This window comes from Heterocephalus glaber, unplaced genomic scaffold (genome assembly GCF_053883595.1).
Source record: "Heterocephalus glaber isolate CG9 unplaced genomic scaffold, H.glaber_assembly_v1.0 deba00001479, whole genome shotgun sequence".
NCBI lineage: Eukaryota > Metazoa > Chordata > Mammalia > Rodentia > Bathyergidae > Heterocephalus > Heterocephalus glaber.
In genome coordinates, this window is record NW_028258316.1 from 14340979 (window position 1) to 14352010 (window position 11032).

The 11032-nt window shown below is 36.3% G+C and overlaps 1 protein-coding gene across 1 annotated transcript; it reads right to left on the minus strand.

Annotated features, from left to right (window-relative positions):
• Positions 1-479: 479 nt before the first annotated feature.
• B3galt9 (beta-1,3-galactosyltransferase 9) lies at positions 480-9075 on the minus strand. Its single transcript, XM_087183392.1, has 2 exons — positions 9070-9075; positions 480-7835 (listed from the first exon to the last, which is right to left on the minus strand). The coding sequence occupies exons 1-2, from the start codon at positions 9073-9075 to the stop codon at positions 6732-6734; spliced, it is 1110 nt and encodes a 369-aa protein (XP_087039518.1). The 3' UTR covers positions 480-6731.
• Between the last annotated feature and the right edge of the window lie 1957 nt (positions 9076-11032).

An 11032-nucleotide genomic window follows, 5' to 3' on the forward strand; every position in this document is an offset into this window, starting at 1 on the left:
GCTAAATTGCTCAGGCTGGCCTTGAACTTTTGTCCTCCTGCTTCAGCCTCCCAAAGAGCTGGGATTACAAGTGTGCACCACCACACTCGGCCAAGACGGTAATTTATAAACAACAACTTTTTCTTTCACAGCTCTGGAGAGTAGGAAGTCCAGGATCACAACCTTAGCATGTTTGATGTCTGATCAGAGCCACTCTTTGCTCCCAAAGTGACATTTTGTTACTGTGTCCTCACATGGCAAAAGGCAAAAGGGTAAGAAGGGCCTTAATTCCACTCACTAGGGAGAAGTTCTCATGCGTAACCTATCACTTGCTAAAGTAAAGTACCCACCTCTCAGTACTGTTGTATTGAAGATAAAGTCTCAACATGAATTTTGCAGTAGATACAGACATTTAAACCATAACAGGTTGGGCCAGGGATTTAGCTCAGTGGTGCCGCCGCCTGCCTCGCAAGCGCATGGACCCGAGTTCGATCCCTGGTACCAAAACAACCCCAAACAAACAAAAAAAAACATAACAGGTGACATATTCAACATATTGAAGAAAAAAACACTGCCAGTCAAGAATACTGTACCCAGTAAAGCTGTTCTTAGGCATGAAGGAGAAATATGTTTCCAGACAAAAATTGGGAAAAGATAAATGAGGTGATGGAAATGCTAATCACTCTGATTTGAGTGTTGTGCATTGTGTAAATGTGTCAAAATATCACACTGCACCCCACTGAAAAACAAACTGCAGTATTTATTGCCACCAGATCTGTCTTACAAGAAACACTAGAAGAAGTTCTTCAAACTGAAAGAAAAGGATGCTGATTAGTAACACATAAAGGTATAAAACTCACTAGTGGAAGTATGTACACAGTCTAATTCAGAATACTCAAATACCAAAATGATGGCATTTAAATCACTTCTATCTGTAGTAAAGTTTATAGACATAAGTATTAAAATAATAATAGATGCCATTGTAAGGCTATGCAAAGATCTAAATTGTGACACTGAACACATACAGATTAGAGTAAAATATTTACTGTTATTTTATACATAGAACTTTAAGTTGTTGTCACCCTAAAATAGCCTGTTATAACAATAAGGTGTTTTGTATAAGCCTCCTGGTAACCGTAAAGCAAAAGTATATACTAGAAGATGAAAAGTAAGGAGTGGAAATATGTCACTAGAGAAAATAGTCACAAAGACAAAAGAGAGAAGAAAGAATCTACAGAACAACCAGTAAAAAATAAACAAATTGGCAAGAGTAAGTCCTTACCTATCAGCAATTACCCTGATTATAAGTGGATTAAATTTTCTAATCAAAAGACATAGTGATTGAATGAAGTTTTAAATAGACACAATTACATGCACCTATAAGAGACTCTAGTTTATTTTCTCTTGCCATAACCGAATACTTGAGGTAATTTATAAAGAAAAGGAGATTATTTAGCTCATCATTCCTGAGGTTGAGAAATCAAGACCAGATGCCTACATCTGGGGAGGCCTCATGCCACATCACACCATGGCAGAAAGAAAAAGCAGAAAGGTAAGCCAGCGTGTGTAGAAGAGAGAAAAGGGATCTGAATTCCTAGTCTAGCCAACTCATTCCTATGAAAAAGAAAATGACATTCCATTCCATTAATGATGGCTTTCCTCCCATAGCACAAATACTTCCCACCAAGCCCCATTACCCAACATTATTACATTGATGGATTTAGCCTCAACATAAATTTTGCTGTGGTCATATTCAAGCCATGGCAGATTCACTTCACCTTTAATGACATATGAATTGAAAATGAAAGAATGGAAAAAGATATTTCATACAAATAAAAATGAAAGACAGCAGGAATAGTTATACTTCTATTGGATAATATAAAAATTGTAAAAATGAAGTAAAAAACCATAAAACTAGACAAATGAGGTCATTATATGATGACAAAGATAAATTCATGAAGCTATCACAGTTGTAAATATATATACATCTAACATCAGAGCACCTAAATACATAGAACAAATATCAGTAGATCATGGGGTACAGAAAATAAAAGTATGGGACTATAAGACTTCAGTATCCTACTTTTTTTTTTTTCAGTATGCTGCTTTTAATAATGGACAGATTGGACCGGGGATTTAGCTCAGTGGTGCCGCCTGCCTGCCTCGCAAATGCAAGGTCTTGAGTTCAATGCCCCATACCAAAAAAATAAATAAATAAAATAATGGACAGGTCAAATCCAGACAAAAATCAATAAAGAAACATTAGCTGTAAACTGTTTTGGTTAGGGTTTTCTAGAAGAACAGAGTAAATATATAGAGAGAGTGACTGAATGTCACAACAATCCATCTGCATACTGGAGAGTCACAGGGGCCAAGATTGCAGGCCTAAAATCTCCCTGGAAAGTCACTGGAATGAGTTCAAATTGAAAAAGCTGAGGACATTGGAGTCTAATGTCCACAAGCAATGACAGTAGCACAAGATACACCCACTCAAGCTGATGGAACTTTTCAAATGCAACCTGATTTCCTCCTTTTTCTCCTATCATTCCCTCCTGGTTGCAAGCCTATTGGATGGTGCCACATATAAATAATGAAGATGCCCACCCCCTCAGTTTGCTCGCTTATAGCCAATTATTTCTGGAAACATCTCATAGACACATTCAGAAGTGTGCTTTATTAATCTACTAGGTGTCTCAATCTAATGAAGTTGACAGTCATAACTAATGATCTCATAAACTATGCTTTAGACCAAATGGATCATATATATCACATATATGCATATATATTTGCATATATCATGTGTGCAAAATGCATATTCTTTGGAAGAATACAGAACAGATCATATGTTAGGCCACAGAATAAATCTTAGCAGATTTAACAAGTGCAAAATCATATTGAGTATCTTTTCTCATCACAATGGTATGAAACTAGAAGTCAATAATAGGAGTAATTTTGAGAAATTATTAACCAATACATGGAAATTAAACAACATGTTTCTAAACACCAATAAGCTAAAGAATAACCTAAAAGGGAAATTTAAAAATATCTTGAGACAAATAACAATGGAAACACAACATACCAAAACTTACTGGATGCAGCAAAAGCCGTTTTAAGAAGGAAGCTTACTACAATAAATGTCTACATTAAAAAAGAAGAAAGATCAAAAACAACCTAATATTATGCCTCAAGGAACTAGAAGCATAAACTAAGGCCCAGTTAGTAGAAGGAAGGAAATAAAGATCAGAGCAGAAATAAATAGACTAGAAAATATCAACAAAACTGAGTTAATTTTTAAAAAAGAAACAAAGTCAACAAGCTGCTAGATTCACAAAAAAAGAAAGGATTTAAATAAAGGAAGAATCTAGAAAAATCAGGAATACCAAGGATCGTAGTTACTACTGTGAACAATAATACACAAAGTAAGCCTAGAAGAAATGGAAGTATTCCTAGGGAAATTAAACCCACCAACAGGAGATCATGAAGAAATGAAAACTCTGAACAGATTCAATAATGAGTAAAATTAAATTGGTAATAAAGTGTTTTCCATCAGGAAAAATCCCAAGACTTGATGGCCTCACTATTGAATTCTACCAGACATCTTAAGAAGTACTTTCTTGGGCCAGGGATTTAGCTCAGTGGTTTTGCCACCTGCTACACAAGCGCAAAGACCCGAGTTCGATCTCTAGTACCAAAAAAAAAAAAAAGAATGCAAGAAGTACTTTCTTTCTTTGTGTTTTCTTCAGTTCTTTCATGATACTTTAAACACAGATGAAAGAACTAAAGAAAACACAAAAAAGGAAGATATCCTATGTTCATAGGTTGAAAAAGTTAATATTTAATAGTTTAAACTTCCACACTACTCCCCAAAGTTATCTATAAATTAAATGCAATCTATCAAAATCCCAATGACATTTTTTCACAGAAATAGACAAAATCCTATAATTCATGCAGAACCACAAAAGACTCTAGTCAAAGCAATATTGCACAAAAGTAATAAAGCTGGCTCCATCATACTGTCAGACTTAAAATATACTACCAAGCTATAATAAAGCTATAATAAAACAATACGATACTACCTTAAGTATAGGCAAATAGACCAATGAAACAGAACAGAGGGCTCATAAATAAATCCTTGCATTTAGGATCAACTGTCAGCAAAGATGCCAAGAACACACAATGGCAAAGTACATTGCCTTCAATAAATGCTGCTGGAAAAACTGCATGTCTACACACAGAAAAAATAAAATTAGACCCTTATCTCACACTATATACAAAAGTAGCTACATTGGGCATGGTAACATATACCTGTAATTCCAGATAATGGGAAACTGGAGGAAAGAGGGTCAAAGTTCAAAGACAGCATGGATCACTCTGAGTCTAAGGAGACTGTAGGGATAGAGACCCATAAGCAAGGTGAGATGAGGAACCCCCACCCTGGGAGAACAGGCCTAACCACCCATGAAAAGCTGACAGTCTGTGGTTGCACCTCCTCTTCACACTGTACCCTGCAAAGCTTGGTTTGCTAAGATCAAAAGGAAAAAAACGTTGGCCCTAAGGTAAAAGACCCCTGAAAAGACCCTTCCCTGTTGTCCCTAGTAAGGAGCCAAGTTAATCATTAACCAATCAAGTAGGGGCACCCTCAGCCCAGAGCCAAGATAGGCCCCCACTACTATAAAACCAGCATCTTGAGCCCCCCCTTCAATGGTGGCTCCATTTCGGGCACCACTGCCTGTCTCTCTGAGAGAAGGCAGCTGTGCTCTTGCATGCTTGCTGAATAACAGCACAACTTTGCTTCTACGCTTTGGGTCTCTGATTCTTCCGCAACCTTCTGCATCATCAGGAGAGTCAGGCCTGGGACTGCGGGGACTCTCCACCTGTCTCCACTCTCAACAAGACTCTTTCTCAAACAAAGCCAATCAAAATCAGTGGGGATGTAGCTCAGTGGTACAGCACTGGCATAGCATGTGCAAGGTCCTAGGCTCAATCCCCAGGACCAAAAAAAAAAAAAAATCAACTCAAAATGTATGAAAGCATTGAATATAAGATCTGAAACTATAAAACTATCAGAGTGAAATGTAAGAAAAGAGGTCCATAACATTGAACTGGGCATAAATATTTTGTGTGTGACCAGCAAAAGCAGACAACAAAAGCAAAAGCAGGCAAATGAGATTATATCAAACTAAAAATCTGCACAGCACAGGTAGCAATCAACATAGTAAAAAGACAACACATAGAATTTGAGAAAATATTTGCAAACCATACTACTAGTAAGGGATTAATATTCAAAATATATAAAAATATGTAAATAACTCAACTCACTAGCAAGAAAACAACCCAACTCAAAAACAAGCAAGGGACTTCAATAGACATTTCTCAAAAGAAGGCACAAATGGCCCACTGTGGCATGCTCTTGTAGTCTCAACTATTTAGAAGCCTAAAGTGGGAGGATCACTTGAGCCCAGGAGTTTAAGACCAGTTTGGGAAACCTAGCATGACCCTGTCAAACAACAACAAAACACCTCAAAAAGCCCCCACAAGTGGCCAATGGTTGTATGAAAAAAATACTCAACATTTCTAATCACCAAGGAAAAGCAAATTAGAACCACAATGAGATATCACCTCACACCAATTAAAATGGTTAATATTTTTTTAAATGAAAGAAACAAGTGTTGGTGAGGATGTAAAGAGAAAGGAATCATTTCACACTATTAATGGGAAGGAAATTAGTATAACTATTATGGAAAACAGTATGGAACTTCCTCAACAATTAAAATTAGAACTAAAACATGACCTGGCAATTCTACTACTGTTTATCCAAAGGAAATGAAATCAGTATGTCAAAGACGTATCTATGTTCCCACGTTCGCTGAAACATTTACAATAGCCAAGATATGGAATCAACTTGTGTCCATCTGTTTTCTTTAAACCTATAGATAAAATGTAGATTACATCTAAAATGGAATACTATTTAGCCTGAAAAAAGGAAATCCTGTTATTTACAACAACATGGATGAACTGAGAAGACATTGTGTTAAGTGAGATAATTCAGGTGTATGATTTCACATGTGAAGGTAAAAAATGTCAAACTCATAGAAATAGACAGTAAAATGGTGGTTACCCAATGCTGGAAGGTGGGGAGACCAGGGAAATGTTGGTCAAAGGGCAAAAAAGTTCAGTTTGACAGGAGGAATAAGCTCAAGAGATCTCTGCAATTTGATAGTAATGATAGTTAATAGCAATATATTGTATACCTGAAAATTAGTAGGGGAGTAAATTTTAAGTATTCTCACCACAAAAAAGTACATAAGATAACATGTTAAATATCTGGATTTAGCCATTCCAGAATGTACACATATAAAACATCTTATTGTACAACATAAATATATATTATTACATTAGCTTTTTAAAAGACTGTTTTATAATTAAATGTAACCCTCTATTTTATTTTTTTTACCCTTTATTTTATTTTGAAAAGAGTTATGCTGCATTAACTTAAATTTCTTAAACTTAAATTTCTTCACTTGTTCTTAGCCAAAAGGCCAAGAAGCAATACTTAAATTTCTTAAAATGAGATCTGATGATTGAGATGATCTCAGTAGATGATTGAGTACATCAAACCACTAAGAATATCAAAGCTAAATATGAATAAAGATTCAGAGAAACCATATATAACATGAAGACAGAGGGTTGCTTTCTATAATGAGTAGAAGGCAATTTAAAAATAATAGACTTAGAAGAAAAACAAAGAAATCTTAATCACTAAGATACATAGCGTCGTATTTTATGGTCCCCATGTGAAAACGTTTAAAGCTGTCAAGGTATGTCAGAAGTTTGCAGGAAATGAGCCCATAGTAAGTCTCAAACAGTGAACATTCTTTCCCATCATTAATTTCCTTCCATGCTAAGGGCATTTCAGCATCGATAATTTCTGAGGATGTAAAAATGAACTTATAGCAACATCTGTTGTATCTGATATGCCTTTTTCCGGAAAACCTTGAACTGTGGATAGGTTTAAGGCCAATGGTCTTTGCACAAATTCCTACAAACACGTCAGCAGGCACCATAATGGATACTTCTTTAAAAACCACATACATCATCTGAGCCACTTCTTGGGACATTATAAAAGCCTCACCACTGCAGTAATCTGGGTAGTATGTTTCTGGATACTCACTAAGGGAGACAAATTCTTGGCTATGAGGGTCTCTGTTGGGTGTATCTTGATGGATAACTCTTCCTACATAAATATCTTCAAGATGTCCTTTCAGATTAAGAAGATAGTCGACCAAGGTTGGTAGATTGACGAACATCTCTTCATCGACCTTGAGAATGAATAGAGCATTAGGGCAAAAAGTGACAGCCCACTGAGTCATGGCAATGATCTTCAGGGTCTGGTTCTCAGGACTGTCCAGAAAGATTCCTTCAATTATATCATTATTCTTATGGGATTCTTTGTCTATCTCTTTCTGAGTAGTTACCAAAGCAGGCATTCCTAGAGCAAACAGTGTAAGAATGAGGTGCCCTTGGACACTAGTCACATTACCCCAGGTTTTCCTAATGAGGTCCCGTCTTGTTCCATTTTCTGGGCTACTGAAGATAAGAGAGAGCAAAACAATATTCTTCTCTTTACACACCTCTGACTGGCTGAGGACATAATATTCAGAGGGATTACTTCGTACTGGTTCCATGTTCAATTTTCTTGCCTTATCCTTAATTTCAAGAACTTTCATGTCTACAGGAGGCAGAGAATGCAGAAAGTATTCTTCCACAAATTCAGCCCCAAAAAGCAAAGCATGAAATAGTATGACATTAAACAGAATGAAACACCACTGGTGAGTCCGAAGTCTGCAGAATGTCACCTAAATAAGAAAAGGAAACATGATTGTTAAAGTGTGGTCTCTACTCCCGCCCCCCTGCCCCCCACAATGAATCCTATATGGACTTCTTAATGCACTCAGCAGTATGCTCTAGGTGTTTATTATTTATTATTTGCCTATTGTACTGGATGTGGTCTCCTGGACAATAGGCATCACGTTTCTTTCTTCTTCAGTGCTCCGTGTCCAGTGTTTGGCACAAAGTGGACACTGAGCAATACATTAGTTGCTTTTTTCCTTGTTTTGATGAAAGCCCACTTACTATATACAAGACACTGTGTTAGACACTCGAGATGTAAAGAGGAATCAGGAATTGACGTAGATATTACATAAAAAGTAGCATCATCATGGTACAAACCTACAGGAAAATATATGATGTTCTTTCTTGAAAGGAAGCACTTAGATCTAATTGAATGGAAGCACTTCTCTAATTACAAAGATCAAGGGCTATTTTTCCATGAAGCAGTTGCTTTTGTTGGTCACCGCACACAGGCTATTATCAAACATTTATGTTCTTCTAGTATGACTTTCCAATTTAATCTAATACTGAATCAGAGTATGTTTGGACAATGTCTCCTAATCCATCTGAAATGTCTGTCATAAGGCCAGATTTCTGTGACCTTCATAATTAGTACCTCTTCAAAGATCTAGGATGGACCTGTGCCAAGGTTACGCACAAAAGTGAAAACTTTCCATCTGGAAAGGAAATATGCAAAACTGTAATATAACAGAATTAAGAAACATTAAAGGAATTATATCTCTGTTCATTAGACCTTTGATCAACAAAGCCTCTCATAATAATAGTTACCTCTTATTTATCACTTCCTGTGTACCAGATGCTGTGCTAAACACTTTACAACTTATTTCATTTAGCCTTGGTAAAATCCCTTCCAGATCTTCAAAATTAAGCTGAGCATCTGAGTGGTTTAGTAATTTGCCCAGGAACACGCAGTGGTTAAAGCATTGGGGTAGGGCCATGATTTGAGTTAGAATCTGGTAAAGATTCTAAAGCTCACTCTTAAGCATTGGAGAAATCCTGAGTTCTATGTTTCCTTGTCTAGTCCACTGGATAGGATAGAAACAAAAGAAACTCCTATAATTATAATCTGAATTCCTTTCCATTTTCTCAGTGCTGATAATTTACACATAGAAGAAACTTAGCTTCCTCAAACCCTGTTTTAGAAGATAGCAAATGCTTCAGAGATTATCAGAAACTTACCTGCATATTGTCTGTGAGAAATTTCTGGGCTTTGGAAGTTACTGAATCCAGATGCCAAGTTATGCCCAAATGTATCTCAGGATCACTCCAGTCTAATAGCATCAGCAGTACGGTATTTTGCATCTCAAACATTAAGGATAAGGTTTCTTGCCAATCAACCTGAGCTTTTGTCCCAGAATACCTACTTACTGCATAGCAGAGTGAGTGCTGATAATGTTACAGCCCGAGTGAATCCAGAACAAAGAACAGAAAAAGCGAACTTCTTCAAATACTTCCAGTCTTGCTATCTCATCAAACTGACCCTTGAATTCATGCTGAGTTCCTGGTAATGTATATGTGGGAGTTCAAAGAATAGTTCACTCATATAACCTTTCCATGGCATCATCACTCATGGAGAAATATTGTACAGTGTCTTTTGGAGTGCATCTCAAGAAGCTAAACAAATGGACTAATATCTGCTTCTGGTACATGCACATATAAAAACTGTTCTATACATCAAGCAGTATTTGTCAAAATGCATTTTGATTTCTGTCTCCTTAAGGAAATATCATATAGTGAGATTGGTGTATGTCTTGTTGGGAAGGATGCTGAATACCTGGTATACGCTATACAAGAACTTTACTAAATCAGTTATAAGTCATAAAACTACCTCTTTCCAGAAAGTTTATCTCCAAATAAGAAATATAAATTCTCTTCCTTTAATGACCAAGTTATATTTCTATGACTAGGTCATTAGAAGAATTGGTCACTAAATGAGAAATTGTATATAATATATTACAAAATTCATAACAAAGAAATGGACAAAGGAAACTCCAACTTGATGATTTTGCTTTTATTTTTATAACTCTTACATGCAGTACTGTAATGTATAACAACATAAACCTATAGTACTGTAAAGCACAATCAGCAAAAATTATACTACGATATAAACAAGCTGTACTGCACAAAAAAAGACATTGAGGCTGTATCAACAAGATGTACAGAACTATACAAAAGAAAGATGGTTCCTAAGTCTAAACAGAGTGCCTCAAGCAGTAAGCACAAACAGTCATTAAACAGGTAGATCATTAAACAAAGAACATCTGTATTACACATTATATTATCAAAATAGTTCAATGAAAATGATTTGTTTTCCTTAAGAACACATGTTCTCCAATAACCTTTAAAATAAAATACAGCAGCCACCAACAAATCATCACATCAGTGGGGTTCAGACAATATTGATCCCTCACATATCAAAAAAGGCAAAGATGGGGCCAGGGATTTAGCTCCGTGGTTTCGCCACCTGCTGCGCAAACGCAAGGACCCAAGTTCGATCCCCGGTACCAAAAAAAAAAAAAGGCAAAGATGAAAATTACTCAGAAAAATCCAGGATATCTTATGATATGTCAATGATATAGAAGGTGCTCATCAATCATAATTGCAAAACAGACGCAATCCAGATATGATCTTTAGCAAATCAATAAAGCATCTATCCCTATATTTCCTCACACGCCCTTTCCTGGCATCTTAGCAGCTTCATGAATGCTTCAAGGTTGCACTGATCACACAGTTGATATTACTGGGAGCTGGGTTTTGAATGTGCAATTTTGCCTATCAATGAAGGAGCTCCTGCAGGTCATTGCAAGGGACCAATGAAACTAAGATACTACTAGTAAGACATCACAGAACCATGAACCTGCTTGACTCTGTAAAAATCATCGGAAATGCCAAATATCCTTGACAGTGAAATCCTCTGCAGTGAATACCTTGGAGGATAGGAAGACACAAAGTATATAGTAAAGGAGCTTACCAGCCAGGAGTGTAAGACAAAAATTAAACACATAAAACAATCACAGAGCCAAACATAACAGTAATAATTGTTCAACTATTTTCTGTGGTTCGGAAGTGTATATATAACCCTTGAGAAAATATTAGCACCCATATAATACGAGACATTTATACATATCAAAAATTTTCCAAG